Source organism: Manacus candei, unplaced genomic scaffold (assembly GCF_025592945.1).
Source record: "Manacus candei isolate 608988 ecotype Guabito, Panama unplaced genomic scaffold, ASM2559294v1 h1tg000159l, whole genome shotgun sequence".
NCBI classification, from domain to species: domain Eukaryota; kingdom Metazoa; phylum Chordata; class Aves; order Passeriformes; family Pipridae; genus Manacus; species Manacus candei.
In genome coordinates, this window is record NW_026138207.1 from 5177203 (window position 1) to 5195316 (window position 18114).

Below are 18114 nucleotides of genomic sequence, written 5' to 3' on the forward strand. Positions count from 1 at the left end.
TCTTTTAAAGAACCCCATCATTTTATAGGCAGTGATTTAGTGAACAAAAAATATGAACATGCTCTCATAAAGCATTTTGAGAACTAAAGTTGAAAACTGCAGGATGGGAGACAGTGTATACTGCCTGCAAACCATCCCAGTGAGGACTGCCATTAGCCATTAGATGATGTTATGTGATCAGTCTAAGATAATGACCTGAAGGCAGATGGATGCCTGATACCTGATTTATAGCGCACTAAAAGTCGGCACTCAAAACTGCATCATCCCTCTGCCTTTCTCCTGGCACATTTAGCAGCCACTACATACAAGAACCTCTCCTATTGGTGCCAGTCCTTGGCACAAGGTTGTGAATGTGACCAGCTGTGCCCTGAAATGTGTCCCTGCTGTTGGCAATCATGGGTCTGAAGAACTCTATAGTACTTTATAAGGTACATGTCTATATAGTTGAGATATGCTAGACTTACACTCACCCCCCTGCAGTTAAGTTAGACATGTTCTGTCTCACTTGGAGAGTGACATGGTCACAGCTGGCCCTGGTGTCATGCATGAAAAACAGCTGGCCCTGTAGAGAGCACGTCAGGCTGCCTCCCACAGAGTTCAAGTCTCCTCCACCATGACATTCCATAACATCTCTTGCTCCCTTGCTCTCCTTTTCCCATCTTCATGGATTGCAGCCTGTCTCAACATGTTTCTGCAGCAAAATTGGCCTGAACAGTGAGTGAGGTGCCAAGCAAGGTGCCTTATGCCGGCAGCTTGATTGAGACACAGATTGTGCAGCCTGGCTTAGGGCAGGGCAACCATTAAAAACATCTTGCCTTCCCCTAAAGGCTTGTAGATTTGGTATTGTACATATGGATACTATTACAGAAAATCCTGGCTGAAAACAATGGGAGTTTGTGGTGCAGGGAGGGAATGATTCTCCTGTAATATTCTCTAGCTTTCATGCAGCCCTGTTCAGCTGAAGCTTTTTGATGGCCAAATTTACTGCTGGTATAAAACTCTGTTACTTTTCAGTGATTACTATGCAGATGAATTTGGTGCTAGGTTATGTTCTAAATGGTGGTATGGTATTCCCTTTACTCCACATAGCTATTAACCGTGTAATTATCAGGAAAACTAAGTATATCAAACTAAGTAAATCAAAGGAAACTAAAGCCAAGAGAAAAGGAGTGGACTTATAATCAGAGCCAAGGGTTAGGAGTTAGGAAATTTCAATTTTCAAAGCTTCCTGGAAAAAGTCACTTCTGTGAGCCATAAGGGGATGGATATTCTTAATCACTGCACAGTATCTTAATGCACTTACCTTTCTGAGACTCACACATTTATTTCACTGACTTTACTCCTTGTAATAAGAAAAGGTTAATTCTTGTAAACTGCATTGGCCTCTCTTTGACTGAGGTCATAGTTTCTTTGGTGTAAACAAGCTGCATTTCTATACTGAAATTAAATGATTGAATCTAGTAATTTAATTGAGGAGCACTTATTCTCTAGTCTTCTCCTGTGGGAGATGAGTGTGAGAAAGAATATTCCTTAGAAACTGTGTGGAGGTCATACTATTCAGGGCCAAGGTCAGGTTGTGCAAAGAGATTTCTCTTCAGATTAAGTGGGTGTATTTACTGGTAGGAGATTTGACACATGAAGCAGATGCCTACCATACCAGCCAAATACCAATCTGCAGTTTGTAACACTGGCCACAAGGACTTCGGATGGAAGCTGCAGTTAACATGTAAGCCATTTTAAAATAATTGCAATCTTGTTATCCTAAACAGAGACAAATTCATAAATTATTACTTTAGGAAGGGGAAAAATGCTTACATTTTTCATTTACAGAATTACAGAATGGGCAAGGTTGGAAGGAACCACAGTGGGTCATCTCATTCAAGTTTCCTGCCCAAGCAGGGTCATCCTAGAGCACACTGAGGGGAGAGAACATCACAGTCTACAACATCCTCGTGAGGGGAAGAGGAGTGACTTCTCTGTAGTGACCGGTGACGGACCCTGGAGGAACAGCCTGAAGTTGTGTTTGAGGTTGGATATTAGAAAAAGGTTTTTCACCCAGAGGGTGGTTGGGCACTGGAACAGGCTCCCCAGGGAAGTGGTTGCAGCACCAAGCCTGACAGACTTCAAGAAGTGTTTGGACAACGCTCTCAAGGCACATGGTGTGACTCCTGCGGATGGTCCTGTGCAGGGCTAAGAGCCGGACGTGATGATCCTTGCGTGTCCCTTGCAATTTGGAATATTCTGTGATTCTGTGATTGCACAGAAACGTGTCCAGACGGTTCTTCTTACCACGGCAAAACGCGTAGATATGGAAAGCACATTTGGGACAAGGCAAATGGTGCTTTTAAAACACCAGGCACTGAAGGACGCAACGTTACACACGTTATCTACGTGTGTGCCCGTGTCGGTCTCAGCAAGTCACCACCCAAGGGCCACCACAGCGGGTGGCCACAGGTGACCAAGCCCGCCGACACTGAAGCCCCTTGGAAGCGCAGGGCCGCGGGGAGACTGCGGGCGCGCCGCTTTCCCGCAAGGACGCTCTGAAGGAGGCGGTCGCGCTTCCACCGGCCCCGGCCGGGAGCGTTACGGACGCAGGAAGGACGGCACAGCGCGCGCATGCGCGGGCACGGCTCCGGCCGCCTCCACGGCGGGGAAGGAAGGGGAGGGCGGGAGAGCGGGCGGGCACCGCCGTCGCTGCCGCTGCGCCTGCGCGTGCGGTTCGCGGGCAGCGGGGCGGGGAAGCGGAGCGGGGGGGTGGCCGCGGCCGTGCAGGCGCCCGGCGCTGCTGCGTGCTGCTGCCGCGGGGCATGGTGAGCAAGGGGCCGCTGCTGCGCCTGCTGACCGCCATCAACCGCAGGAGGATGAAGCTGCTCATGGGGCTCGCCTTCGTCGCCTACGTCGCCTGTGAGTGAGCGGGGGTGGGGGGCGGGTCTGGCCCGGCCATTCATTGCCCGCTCGCAGGGCGCCCCCCGTGCCCCCCGCCCGCCACGAGGGAGGAGGCGGCGGTGGCTTCTCCCGCGCCCCGTTGCGCTGCCCGGTTGCGGGGGCGCCGCAGCGCGGCCCCTCCGGCCCCGGCGGGGCGGGGGCTCCCCGGGGCTCTGCGCGGCGGGGCTGAGGGTTCCCCCCTTTCCCTGCCCTGCTGGAACTTCCCCGGGTGCGGCTGGGCCGTGCCGGCGTACCCATCAGCCGTGTCTCCCCTGTCCCGTCCCGAGGGACGTGGCTCGGGGATGTTTTCCTCAGACCGCACTTTGTCCGCCTCCATCGCGATCTCGTAGCGGCGTGAGGTGAACAGCCCGCAGGGAAGTTTTTCCAGGGCAGGCCTCGTGTCTGTTTTTTGTAAAATCCTCCCAAATCCTTTGCGGGGCTAAATAAATGTTTGTTTATTAACTCAGCGCGTAGCTGGAGTCTTAAGAGCCTGGAGAGAGGCACAGAGGTATTTGAGAAAATCTTAGAATAGCCAGTGACGGGGATGTTTATGACTTCAGTTACCAGGTGTGAGCCAAATAGTCTGATTTAAAACGTTGTCCTGTCAGCTCTCTTCCCTTTCTTGTTTTTTTTTTTTTCTGTTGCATTTTTAATTTATTTTATCTTAGTCTGTTTTGTTTTCAGGCTTAGGTACTAGGTTTTATGTAGACTGAACGATGCCTTGTCAGCTTAGCTAGGGAACAAGTGATTCTCTTGGCGCTTCAAAGCACATGTAGGTGAGCTAGCTTTGGGTATGCGTGTGCGCATCAGATTTAGGATCCTCCCTTTGCATTTGGGAGGGTGGAGAGGTACAACACCAGTAATTTTGTTAGAAGGGGGGGTGTTTCCTACCACAGAAACACAACACAGCAGTTCCCTTTATTACCATATGTTACTGTGCTTACAGGGCTGTTTAGATAACTGCTGTAATCATTGAAGTTGTGTGCCAGCTCTGACTTTTTGGGCAGTTTGTTTGTCCAAGTGACTTCAGGTGCCATGCATACTGACTACTGAATGTCTGTTCCTATTTTGAAAGGGCTGCATGTTTTGCCAAAAATTGATAATTGTCAGAACAGAAGTTACAAATACTGGATGTGAGTGGCAGTTGACACGGTCATTGGGACCTGGCTGTTGATTAGTTTCTGTGGACCCTAGTTGGTGCTTGCTTTCTAGCTTTGTGAGTAAAAGTTAGCCTTAAGGAGAAGTCTTCTGGCTGCTTGTTCTTTGGGATTCAGAAGAAGGTGGAGGAGGAGAGGGACTGCAGGTCAATGTGGCAAAAAGTAGCTTGAAAAGGGAATAGGGTGGTGTCTGATGGGAGTGTGTTTTTTGAAAATCTACCATGTCAGGTTGCTGTGCTTTTCCATCTTTGACTACGGATCAAAAGTAGTGGAGTTTTGAGGTATGGCTCTGGTGTCATCAAAATAATATGATATGCTGGCAGATGCACTGGTCTAATAGATTCTATAGAGACTATTTTTTGTTTGCTTTTCTGTGGAAGTGATTATGATCCCATCCTTCTATCTTAAAAGTGTACTCCTTGCAATATTACTGAATCATCACTGTGCTCTGGTTGCAGCCAGATAATGCCAGACTAAAATAGCATAGAATCTGAGAAAACTGAGCTGCTGGTGTAGGTGTATGTGCTGGCGCTTCTTACATTCCTTCCTTCTCAAGTACTCTCCGAATGACTAAGTGGTTTTAGGCTGTGCAGCTCCTTTCCATGAATTTCCATTCAGTGTTAGTACATTGGCAATCAGATTTGGAGCACACGTTACAGGGAATTGTGAACTGGAGGATAGGACTTTTTTTGATAGTGCCATTTTGTCAGTCTATGTGTGAAGCTGAGCAAATGTGTAGGAGGTGTCTTTGAACAGTGTCTTATTTCTTAAAAAGCTTCTGCCTTTGAATGCAAATATGTTACAAATGTGCCTGAAGAACTTCTCTGTGAGAGTTTGCAAACTAGAGGAAGAGCTTTTTGCAGGCTGTTGAAAGGCTCTCGGCTATTGCAGTCTCAAAAGTCAGTGATTGGCTCCCTTGGTAGTTTCACAGCACGAGGTGTTGGGTGGCTAGGCTGTCTCTGGTATCTCTGCTCCACATCTGTTTCCCACCAGCATACACCACATACAATGACTTAAATTTCTGTGCTGTACACCAGATGAAGGAACTGTGTTGTAACCATTTGGCAGTGTGGGTAATCAACAGCTGTTTTGGCCCAGCTTCAGGAGGTCATGCACAGTGGTGAAATGGGCAACTGTGAGTGCTGTTGGCGGTGTTGCCATCACATGCTTTGCAGTGTCTCACCTAAAGAGTCTTGTTTCTTTGGTTGAGAACCACTGTGGCAGGAGGTGCACAGTCAGGGTCACATTGAAGATCCTTAGAACTCTTTTTATGGACTTCGCTGGTTTCCCTAGTAGTACTTAGAGTCAGAAAAATCCTTACTTTACATCTGGGTTTGAATTAAAGTAATATTTGATGCTTCATTTCTGGAAATCTAATCTATATTAATGTTAAAAAATCGTACACTTGAAACTGTGTGCTGTGCATGCTTTGTGTGTATAAAAATAAGTGTCAAAGGGAACATTTCTGTTTAGCACGCAGTTAAAAGCTATTGTAACGTAAGCAACACTTTCCTGGGAAAACTGGAGTGAACAGAGTTCAACATTTACCTTTACCTCTTCTGGAGCCCTTGGATGAAAGAGGTAACGTTCCCCATCACCCAGGTGATGAATCTGGAGGTACCACAGCTAGCGAGCTGTCTGAATCACTCTGTAATCTGTTAGAATGCTGCTCAGTTTTGTTTTATATACTCTTCAGAATTAGCTTAGTTGGCTCACTTGCAAGGCTGTCTTTTGTGAACATTGCATGGCTGTACTATGCTACATGTCGTGGGAAATTTTGCCCAGAGGTTGCATTTGCATTGCCCTTTTAAAGGACAAAGTCTTCTACTATGGTTTTCCTCTGATTTAACTGCCAGCAAGATAGTGCAGGACTGCAGTGCTAACCAAAGCGAGGTGGAGGGATGTGTGGAGGTGGACTGAAACTAATCCTTTCAGTCCTGGAGGGAACTTACATCATATTGAAGCTTCAGAACATGAGGTGATTGTAAACACAGGTGAAGTGGATTTTTGTTGTCCGCAATGAGAAATGTAGACAGATCACAAAAGAGCAACCAAGTAAATCAATAAAATAAAAAACCTTCAGTGTCACCATAATATGAATAACTTTTATGCAGGCTGAGAGTTTTGCTTTTAAAAATCCCACCTGTTTGTGTGTTGGTATGTCAATACATAAACACCTTAAACTCATTCCCTTGGACATTTTAAATGTTAATTCAGCTTTATGTGAGCATTCTGACCTGCTTTAGTGTGATTGTCTTTGTAGAATCAGGACCTTATTTAAATTGTTGGAAATAACAGTGTAAAAACTCGTAGCCAGGATTTAAAGACCAGAGCTCCTCAATCTCCATGGCTTGCTTTAGTCTTGATGCTACTGTGAGTAACCTGCTGATGTCTTGATATGACAAGGAAGTTGCATGTTCTTAATGAAGAAGTTAAGAGCTCTATTTCTGGTAAAGTAGAACAGTTCTCTTTACTAATTTGTAGATCAAATAGTTCTCAGGAAGTGTATCAGTAGCCTTGATCCTTTTCCCAGGGGAAAATGTCATAGTAGGGTGCTGCCATGAGATCCAAGCTTAAGACCTCGTTTCCTTTATAAGATAAATTACAGCACGGCTACTGAAACAACTTAAAAATGAAATATCAAAATAACATGAGCGAGGTACATCCTGCAGTACAGTGGCTTGACTTCCCCCAGCATTGTTAGTTTCCGTGGTTGTTATCCTTTGTTTTACAAGATTAGCCATTTGTTTTTGTTAGGTTTCCATCAACTAGGAAGAATGTAGTATTCTCTTCTCAGAATATCAAGGTGTGAGTAAGCTTTTCGGTTTGAATCTTACCAGCCCCTTGCATGTTGCTTGTCTTGCGTATGTTCAAAATTAAGGTAACTACTTAATATTTTGTTGTAATAAGCTTTTACTTCCACTTTTCATAATAGAAAAATAGCTGTCAATTTGGTCCTGTACTATTACTTCAGACTGTCTCAAATGCTGTTCAGCACTGATGTGGAGAATACCAGAAATCTTGATTCCCCAGCTGTTTTACAACCAGACATCAGGATTGACTAGCTATGGAAGAGTTAGAAATGATTGTATGTGACATCAGGCTCGCCTGCTTTTTGTGTTAGCATGCCATGGATTCTCCACCAAAAATAATCAAACCCAAAACATTTGCTTGCTGGCTTCATGTCTTGCAGAGCTACCTTTCATTTGTGGGTTTATGCAAGTGAGTTCACTGTCTTCAACACCTTCCAGTTCCCTGCTCATCAGGGTTCCAACTAGCTGAAGCCATGTAGCTTAGGAAAATTCGTTCATGCTTCAGTTGAGTTGGTCAGGAATAGATATACTCTGGCTATGCTTTGCTAGCCAGGATGTTTTAAACCAATTTTTTGGCATCCTGGAGAAATTAATGCTTACAGATCCTATCTTATCTTGATTTAATGTTTGTCTGTAATATTTTATTTCCACTTAGTATTTGTTTTTTCTGTAGCATGTTCAGGAGGTGGTGCTGCCATCATTCTACTCAAGGACAAACACTCTTAGAACTTTCATCTTCTTTACCCTCTGTTTTTGCAAAGGGGAAACATTTCCCTGTCATTTATATTGCCGGTTTCTTTTCTCTAAGGTTGGTTGACCAAAGCAGAGTTCGGTTGAAACTGGTAGTTTTGAGCATCTTGTTTATGGATTGTAGGGAGGGAGAGATGGGGGTTACTGCATCAATTTACCTGAAGAGGTTTGTGAAAGGTAGCTGGGAAAAAGGAGTTTGTTTCAGTTACAGTGCTGACCATTGGAGCATTCTGTGTGTCCACTGAAAACAGTCTTAGCAGTCAACAGATGTGTCAGTGGATGAGCAGCAGTAAAGAATGATATGTTGAAGGAGTAGGGGCACTGAACAGAGAACTGGAAAAAAGACTTAACAGAAATTTTGAAAAGAGTTCGCCGTCTGGGAAACTAAGAACAGAATTCAGTCATGAAGTGATGATGCTAATTGAAATGTAACAAAAAGTATCCTTGGTCAGCTTACCATCCAGTACGAAACTCCATTAACTCTTGTAAAGACAGAAAATTTCCATAATGTTACATCTCACAGCTGTAGGAAAGTACAGTTCTTAAGAGAAGGTACAAAAATGTCCAGATGACTATGTTACCTTTGTTTTGCTAATTGATGACTAGCTGAGGGATTGACAGAGAGTGGTGGTGATGGTGTCCAAATTGGAGAGAGAGCACCTTTCCTGTGAAAACCCAGTGGGAAAAGCTCCAGTTCCTATCTGCTGTCTTTGATTTGGAGCAGGAATTTTACTGTTGAGCAAGGCAGCAGTTCAGGAAATATAATAGGAAGAACTACCTGCCATACAGAAATCTGCGTAGACTTATAAGCCTCTTTTAAGTACTGAAAGGCCACAGTAAGTGCTTGCTGTTCCAGGCAGAACAACCCCAAACTCTCTCAGACTGTCTTCACAGGAGAGGTGTTTCATCACTCTGACCTTTTTCTGTGACAACCCTTTGGACCCTCTCTAACAAGTCAATGTCTTTTTTGTTCTGGTGGGCCCTAAAACTGGATGCAGGTGGTATTTCATGAGAGTGGAATAGAGCGGGAGAATTACCTCACTTGACGTGGTGACCACACTTATTTTGATGGAGGGCAGAATATGATTTACTTTCTGGGCTGTAAGTGCACATTGCCATTTCATGTCCTATTTTTCCACCAGTACTCCCAAGTCTTTTTTGACAATGGTGCTCTGAGTCTGTTTGTAACCAGTCTGTACTGATACTGGTAGTTGCCCTGATCCAGGTGAAGGACCTTGCACTTTGCCTTGTTGAACTTTATGAGGTTCATATTTGCCCACTCTTTAAGCTTGTCGTTGTCCCTCTGGATGGCAACCCTTTCCTCAGTGACACTTCTCAGCTCAGTGTCACCTGCAAACTTGCTGAGGGTACTCTCAATGTCTGTGTCATTAATAAAGATAGTGAGCAGTTCTGGTCCCAGTATGCACCCCTGAGGGACATCACTTGTTACTGACCTCCCTTCGGACATTGAGCCGTTGACCAGAACTCTTTGGATGAAGCCACCCAACCAATTCACAGAATCACAGAATATGCTGAGTTGGAAGGGATCCACCAAGAGTCATCGAGTCCATCTCTCAGCCCTGCACAGGACCATCCCCAAGGGTCACACCATGTGCCTGAGAGTATCATCCAAATGCTTCTTGAACTCTGTCAGACTTGGTGCTGGGACCACTTCCCTGGGGAGCCTGTTTTTACCGGCCCAACCACCCCCTGGTTGAAGAACCTTTTTCTAATATCCAACCTGAACCCCCCCAACACAACTTCAGGCCATTCCCTCAGGTTCTGGTCACCACAGAGAAAAGATCAGTGTCTGCCCCTCTTCTTCCCCTCACAAGGAAGTTGTAGACTGCAATGAGGTCTCCCGTCAGTCTCCTCCAGGCTGAGCAGACCAAGTGCTCTCAGCCGCTTCTTATACAGCTTCCCCTCAAAGCCCTTCACCATCTTTGTTGCCCTCCTTTGTGACTCTTATGAGCTTTTTATATCCCTCTTTTGAGCTTTAAATTTTTCTTACGTTATGGCACCCAAAACTGCACACAATATTCAAGGTGAGGCCACACCAGTGCAGAGCAGAGCGGAACAATCCCCTCCCTCGACTGGCTGGCGATGCTTTGCCTGATGCCCCCCAGGACAGGGTTGACCCTCCTGGCTGCCAGGGCACTGCTGACTCATATTCAACTTGCCATTGACCAGGACCCCCAGGTCCCTTTCCGTGGCACTGCTTTCCACCATCTCATTCCCCAGTCTGTATGAACATCCAGGGTTGCCCCATCCCAGGTGCAGAATCCTGCTTTTTCCCTTGTTGAACTTCATATGGTTTGTGATTGTCCAGCCCTCTAATTTATCAAGATCCTTATCCATTGAGTAATCCATCAAATCCGTATTTCTCCAATTTAGTGAGAAAGGTGTTTTTTGGGAAATAATATATTCCTAAAGAAAGGAATTGTTTTCTCTACATTGTTAAATATGTAACTTAATTAAATTAAAACTTCAATGCATCTTTAATAAAAAGCATTTTATTAAATAATATAAATAAATAAAATATAAATATAATTAAATAAATAAAAAGCTCCCTTTGTGTACTTTCCCTTTTCTCAGATTTTCCTCTGGAGAAAGTAAACCTTATTTTTCTGCTGGGAGACTGAAGTTGCTGAGTGACTATGGAGACTCAGATTTAAAGAAAAGAAAAAAAAATACACCCTTTTTTGAATGATGTTGCATCTGTCTGAAATGGAAAGTTTGACTGAAGCAATTCACTCTGGACGTTCAGAGCTTATGATTTTGCTCTAGAAATTCAGGTTATGCCTATATATTCATATTGTTCCTGCATGCTGTTTCTGTTGATAGTGAAATCTACTTGTAACAAATGTCATCTTGTAGTCCTATTATTCTGAGGAGCAGAAGTTGTAAAGAGGGCAATACAGGGCAAAAAATCCTGTGTTTTCACCTAAATCTACTTAGACAAAAGTTTGTGTAAAAGTTTGTTTAACTGACTGTCTTGGAAATGCAACCAACAAAGCAATTAGGAAAAAAATGGTTTTAAAAGGGATTACATCTGATTTTGGTACAGTTGGATCTCTATGGACATCATGGTTTTGCTTTTTAAAACATCTGTTTTAAAATGTGTGTTATGCTGAAACTGATGTTGTCACCAATAATTTCAGATTATGGGTGAGTATTACTGTTGATGCCCTTTAATAGTGCATGACTTGATTTTAATGTCATTTAAAAAGACTCAGAGAAAAGGAATCATCCTGTGATAAAGGTACAGACTTCTTTTGAGATTTTTTTTTTTTTCCCCACCTTCAGTTGTGGTAGTGTTATTATTTTGGTTCCCCAACCTATTTGGATGAATTAATTAAGGCATGCAGGGTTCTCTTAGCATAGTAATCTGTGTTCTATAGAAACCTATATAATAAGTTTTATTGCAGATGACAGACTGAAAGGACACTGAGATGAAAACATTGATTCTGCTCCTATGTTTGGAGGATCCAGAAGGATAACTCTTGGCTGCTCTTAAGTGCAGCTGGTCAGAGTTAGAAGTCTGACTGTGACAGAGAAGTGTCCATTTAATAGTGGATGCTCAGCAAAACCCCAGGAAGGTGCTTGCGGTTTCTGTTGTACTTTTTCAAGTGTGATTTAACAGATTTTGTAGTGTGTTTCATTTTGTTTTGTTTGTTTTCACTTAATGCAGTCAGGGTTGGCTTGTATCCCAAGCAGAGCTCTTGGAATATTCCTTTGCTGACAGTCTCCCACTCATTGCAGTGCTCTGCATCCAGCATAATTTCAGAAAGGGGCTTCTCTAGAAAAACTAAACTTTTAAATTTCCAGGAATATAACTTATATTCTGTAGATAAAACCCCCACATTCTTTACTCATATCTAATTGACTGACTTTTGTTTAAGGTAGTTTTGAGAAATCTTGTAAAACTGTAAGGTTGTGCTCGCCAAATAGTTAGGGCTTGATCTCTCAGAGGCTGCGGAAAAAAAACCCAGAAACAGACAACAAACCAAACAAAAAAGAGGATTGGGGTTTTCTGAAACCCCTGGGTGATTAATGTTTAGTCAGCAAAATGTAAATACCTCTTTAGTAACAATACTGTGATTAAAGTTTTAAGAAACAAATCTCCTCTTTTCTAAAAATACCAGCTATTTCTCACTACGCCCGAGGCACGTTGTTCTTCCCTGGAAGCTGTCACTTCAACGTGTAATGTCTGTGGGAGGGATTAATGACTGATATATTTTTAATCTTCATGGTAATTGCAATTAATCTGTGTAAAAATGCTACAATAAAAATTATTTCTCTTATTATTTCATGGAAGGGATGCAGAGGGGAAAAAACATCTCAGAAACAGTGTCATAATAGGACTACAGGCCTTTCTCCTACAGGCCATTAAACCAGGCTTTCTTGTGTCTTAGAACATTCCAGATATTCTGATTGATTCCCTAATGGCAACTTACTATTACCTTAATGGCAACTTACTATTACCTTAATGGCAACTTACTATTACCTTAATGGCAACTTATTATTACCTTAGTCATTGGATGAGGTTTACAGTTAGTCTTTGAGAGAATAAGCAGAACCTCTGTCTCTTTCTGTCTTGTAGGTGAGTGTCTTAATTGTTTGGTTACAAGTCATGCTTGTGTCTAGTCCAATTAATCATGAATTCTTCCCTTGCACATTTTCAGTAGACAGCAGGAAGCCTCTGTGTTTGAGTGCTCTCTAGTTGGATGACTAGTAAGTTCTTCATAGAGTATGTACTGTGTGTGGCTGTGGAGGATGAGGGTGTTAAATCTCTAAGGTCTGAGAGTTGGCACAGGACTGTTATCCTGGATGAGTACTTTTTGGCTTAAAATATTTGGCTTTATATTTGGATTTTTAAGACTGGCTTTTACAGTGAGGTGCTTGGTTATGTTAGTGTTTGCTCAAATTGGGTCCATTAGGAGTCTCATGCTTTTGAAAACTAGGTTTATATGTAGTGTAGTGCCTGATTCGTGACCTCGCTGGTGTGGAAGACTTTTTTAACCATCCCTGTTTGCAGGTTTTGGTGCCTGAACTTGGTGGGCCTGTTAAGCGTTTTTATGGTGCCTTTGAGGATTTTCATCTTGAATTTAGGCTTGTAATTCTGATCGTTCTACTTGTGCATTTAGACCCACTTGCCTTAATACGTTTCAGTTGTTTTTGCCTGAATGGCAGACTGGCCTTGGCATAACCTTTAGGACAAGGAAATCCTCTGTGAGCCGTAGTCCTTGTTGTGGTTTAACCCCAGCCAGCCACCAAGCCCAGTCATATTGCTGGTTCTGCAGCAGGGTAAGCCTGTTATATAAACAATTGTGCATTTGGAAGAAACAAAACCAAACCTTATTTCCACTGTAGTGCAAAATCTTACATCTGATCCCTTAAACCTTGATGTGAGCTCTATGTGAGCACCATTAGTTAAAGAGATCCTTCTTGGAATTGTACATTCAGAATCCTTTGTGAGGGCAGGATGTTGAAGCGAGTTTCTTGCAATGCCTCTTTGCATGTGAGAGAGACTTCAGCGTTCTTCAGATCCCTCAATATGGTAGTTCCTGTGAGGTTCATTTTGCAGTTTCTTTTTCTTCCCCTTTCCCCTTTCCTCTCTTTTTTTCTTTTTTATTTTTTCCTCCACAATGGTACAAAAATATGCTGCTTAGAAGCGTATTGTAAGGTTGTGTACCCCTACAGGACTGAAATATCAAGCAGCCATAGTGATTTTCGAAGGATGCAAATGCCTTTTTGAGCTCCCCTTCCCTGCTGTGAATACTGAGAACACACAATTAACATGTCTTCTTTAGGAAGCCAGTTTCTTGTATGCAGTGTATCTGCACTGTCTTTTCAGCATGGTATTTGTGTTGCAGCTGGCAACTCATTTTTTCATCAATTCCTGCTGCACCAGCTAAGCCCAGATGCCTCCTGCCACTGCATAAACAACACTTATTATTTGTATGCATTTCTGTAGCCCAAGAAAATAATTCATTATAAGTGTTACTGAGAAGTATCTAACTTGAGAATTCTGTACCTGTAGTTGTGAGATGGTCATCATTCACTGAAAAAAAAAAAGTTTTCCCATTAGTATTATCATAAATAATGTTGAAATCCTAGCCAGAGGGTGAATAACTGGAATTTAACTTACTGCTCAACACTGTATCCCTTTTTCCCCACAGTAAATTTACTTTTATCTAGTTAACATAAAATTCAAGGTTTTTTTTAAATTCTGTTGGATTTAATTGATCATTCATTCTAATATAAAGCTTCCCTATCTTTTTCCCAGAAGATGACATGAGGCTTTATGATACCACCAGAGATATCACAGTGCCCTCCTACAGTTTGTTTGATAGTCTGTCGTGGATTCGCTTGAGTTACTCTTTGAATTAATCAGCAGCACTCAGCAGTTACAAACACTTCAGTAGCTTTGCCATCCCCTAAAGGGTAGAACAGCAACTGCATTACTGCATCCTCAGTTGTGTCTTCCCATTCCTTGTTCCTGGGTATGTTTCGTTTTTCCTCCTGCCTGGAAGGTGCCTGTGATTGTAGCAGTGGTTTTTTTTTTTTCTTGTTTCTGTAACACCTCATCCTCTGCTTGAACTCAGAAAGTAATAATGATGAAAACGAATCTGGAAAGCCGAAATGTAGGCAAAATACTTCACTAACTGCTACTAGAGACCTGCAATATAGCTTACAAAAACTGAGGACACTTCAGAAGCTTTCTATATGTATGTAAATACTGCATATAGACAACTTCTTCTTCTTAAGACCCAGTGTCATTTCAATCCTTAAAGAGCAACTGCAGAATGATTTTCTGGAGATATGTGGGGTATATTTGCTGTGTTGCTTGTTCTGCAGGGTCCCTTAACTGTTCCATGTTAACCTTGTTTATCTTGATGATCTGAAGTTTTCAGGTCTTCCTTGTCAGTGTAGTTTGGTTTATGGCTTCTCAGTTTTTCACTTTAAACTACATTCTGTGTCCTAGTTGAAAGGAAAAACAGTGTTCTGATAGTCTTCCTATAATTACTTAAACCCTGAAAAGTTTCTAAAGATTTTTTTTCTAGTAGAAAATAATTTGGGCAGATGAATCTTTTTTGTGAACCCAGAAACTGATGCGTCTTTACTGTGCTATTCTAGACTGTGATTTATCTTTCTATAAAACTTTTTCCATACAAACAGTGTAATAAATGGGTTTTGTTTGCTTACTGAGGCATTTGGTTATATTACTTAGGTACCTTTTGTGTATCCATCACAATGTGTATGTGTTTAGAGAAAGAACACACACGTGCACAAGTACTTGCTACCTTTAATGCAGGACTCTTGTGGCATCTCTTCGGGCTGGTTCAGCTCTCACCTGTAGTGACCAGTCTTTATTCTTGTTACTCTGCAGTTTCCAATTTGTGTGGTTCAGGTCTACAGGGTTCTTTTCTTGCTCTTGTCATTTTTTTCAGTGTCCCCAGTAAACAAGTCAAGTGTTCTGGTTTATTTAATCTGTGTACAGTGGCAAATTATAGTTTAGATAATTCCTGTGCATTTCCTTATTGTCTCATGTAATCTCATCAGAATTCCTCCCGCGCTTTGAAACTGTGTCATAGATACTTGGAGGGGTGTGTGCATGCAATTTATTTAGATAATTTGTGATTAACATACTTAATATTGTCCTAAATTCCTTCTGATGATAATAGGAAAAATTACCTCATGTACTGTTATATGACACTGTAATGTTTTCTGTGTTCTTATTTTTCAGCTGTATGGGGAAACTTTGTCAATATGAGGTAATGTATATCATTTTTGTATGGAATATTCTTATGCAAAATAAAATTAACTTACCTTTCCCATCAACATGTCAATATATATAAAGTAGGGAGAAAACAGAACAGCAGCTCACACTGTTGTTTGGGTGGTTGCTAAGCAGATGATACCATTTTTTTAAATCCAGAGTTTCGGTCTCAAAAAGGGTTGTGTGTGTGCTGCAAATCTCACCCAGGATCTTACTCACACTTCAACATCTACCTTTCTTTACACAAATTTATCTTCCAGTTTTGGCAAGTTGGTTGGCATACCTGGTTTCATAGGCTTGGATTCTCCTTTTCTCAGTGCAGATTTGACTGTATCTCACTGATAATATGGGTTTAAATATTGAAGAGCAGCAGATTCTCTGCTGCTTGCCATAGTTGCGTTTCTGTACCTAGAATCAGAAACATACTTTGGAGAGTTTTTCCTCTTCCCGAGTTAATTGGGAGATAATCTGATGCTTTAACTGATGAAAAGCAAAAAATCCTGCATTGTTCCCTAGAATTTTTTTCCTTTAGAAATAGGAAGGCCTAGCATATGCATGCAAAACATGCAGATTTTCACATCATTTCTGCTTGCATGTGAGTTTGTCCTCCAGGAAAATTCACCAGCTGCAAATTCACAGCTGCAAAAGAAATCGAAGAGAACATGGGTACAGCCCGTTCCCTATAACAAAGTCATTGTGTATAGAGGACAAAATATTTCACCATGTTGTTTTGCTGCTAAAGGGTTTTGGTACTCTACCATGCCAGTCTTAGCAGCATAGAGTAAGGAAAGTTTGAGGAAAAACTAAGAAAAATAATGAATTTTCTATGGGCTCTGATTGACCCAGGACAGCTTTCTCTGGGATCTGTTCCTGTCCCAAGCTGTCCGCTTTACTCCTCTTGGAGTTTCCCACCCTTGATGCACAGAGTGCTCAGCTGTCAGGCAAACAGCTGCTGAGCTGCTTTGTCTTGCAGATGGAGATATCATTTAGATTACCTTGTTATCATGACTAGGGAACTATGGCAGCTTAGCAGCTGTTACATGAGCAGCTGAGCATTTCTTAAGGAAGGACAAGAACCTCAGAGAGGGGTAGGTGGAGGACAGGTGGATGTAGTATCCAGTGTGTTTATTCCCTGATAAGCTGTTATTACAAATTCTACCACTACCTGCATATTTCTTATTTGAGATGTCCTTTTTAGAGCTATCGAGGGGGAAAACTTTATTTCTGAATGTCTGATGTTGGTCCTCAGCCAGTAATATTGTCTTTGTTAGGAGGAAGAGTTCGTTAAATACTAAACTGCAGTGACAGTCCTTCAGTTCCAGAATTAGTAGGAACTATTTTTGAGGCGACCTTTTAATATACTGAGGGGTTTTCCAAATTTTCCCGGCTCGTTTATCAGATAGGAAAGGCTATATATTCCACAGTTGTTTGCATAGCTTTTTGTAAATTTCTGTTATTTGGGAAAACATTTCCAAAATCCACCAGGATAGCTTAATGTTGCTTCCTTATAGTAAATTCATTCAATATTAACTGGAGGGTTGTTATTTGCCACTAATACAATAAATGACAATCTGATTTGAGAAGATGGTTCAGGGTCTGTGTGTCTTTGTGTAGGAATTTACTGTACTTTTAACAGATACCACAAAATGAATCTGGCCACTAAGGTTTTTGCCTCAGTAATAGACTGAGCTGACTTTTAAAAGGTAAGAGTTTTACAGAGGGTTATGAAGGGAATCGTTGCTCTAACTTCTAACAGTATGGTGTGTATATATATATCTGCTTAACAAAGGATCTTCTGTTTCCCTAGGTGTAATGAGTTCAAGTCCCAAGTAAAGGAGCTCTGTTTTTTTATTTATGAAAGAACTCCATTTTATGTTGGATACCTATGAATCCTCTAGTATGCAAAAACTTACTACTGGAAGATAAATAGTTCCCCTTTCAGAAGGTTTAATTGAAAAAATATAATTATGCAAATGTAAGGAAAATTACGTAGACTATATGCAGGGGGTAAAATATTCTACACTTGTAGAAGTTTACTCAAGAATGAACACAACTCATTGAGATATTTTACACAATTAGATGCTAAGTGAGACCACACAGATTTGTGCAAGACATTAGCTTCTTAGATGGTACTCTGTTTTCAAAAGTTACCACAACATGCATCATCCTTGACTTCATTTCAAATGACTAACATTTGTGTGAGAAGTCAGTATTGCCCATGAGGTGGTCACTTAAGACACATGTTAGTATAGGGCTTTTTTTCCCTTGTGTTTGAAAAAGTTCAAAGTGAGATCTATTTGTCCTTTTCTCTCTTTGGTTGATACTGTTGTGGCATTAAGGGAAAATGTTTTGTCAGTGTACAGAGACCCTCAAAGAGAGTTTTGGGCATTTGCACAGTAAAGTTACACTCAAAACCAGTGATTAGACGCTTTTCTAAAATGAAGTTAATTTTCTGTATAGAATTAATGTCATTTTTATAGTTACTGTTTTTTCCTGTGGGCTGGTTCAGTTTCTGCCAAACTTGGTGGTAAAGCTAACTGATTTCAGTGGGAATTGAACCACCCACTTTAATTTGTTCTGAGTATGTCTTTGAAATGATACTAACTTGAGATGCTTTGAAGGTGTTGTTTTAACAGCATGGTTAAGGTGCAGTGGAGCAGCTATTGCTTAGGTATGGATTATGGTT

The 18114-nt window shown here is 41.8% G+C and overlaps 1 protein-coding gene across 3 annotated transcripts in view; it reads left to right on the forward strand.

Moving 5' to 3' along the window:
- Window positions 1-2732: 2732 nt before the first annotated feature.
- The window catches only part of UXS1 (UDP-glucuronate decarboxylase 1), a 55726-nt gene continuing 40344 nt past the window's right edge, over window positions 2733-18114 (forward strand). The window contains exons 1-2 of one of the 3 annotated variants that reach the window (XM_051772768.1): window positions 2733-2904; window positions 15396-15423. In XM_051772768.1, coding sequence (XP_051628728.1) covers window positions 2808-2904; window positions 15396-15423 — 125 coding nt within the window. In that variant the 5' untranslated portion in view covers window positions 2733-2807. Of the gene's footprint in view, window positions 2905-10207; window positions 10441-15395; window positions 15424-18114 lie in introns of those variants that run through there. The other 2 variants (XM_051772769.1, XM_051772771.1) reach the window with 2 other exon arrangements.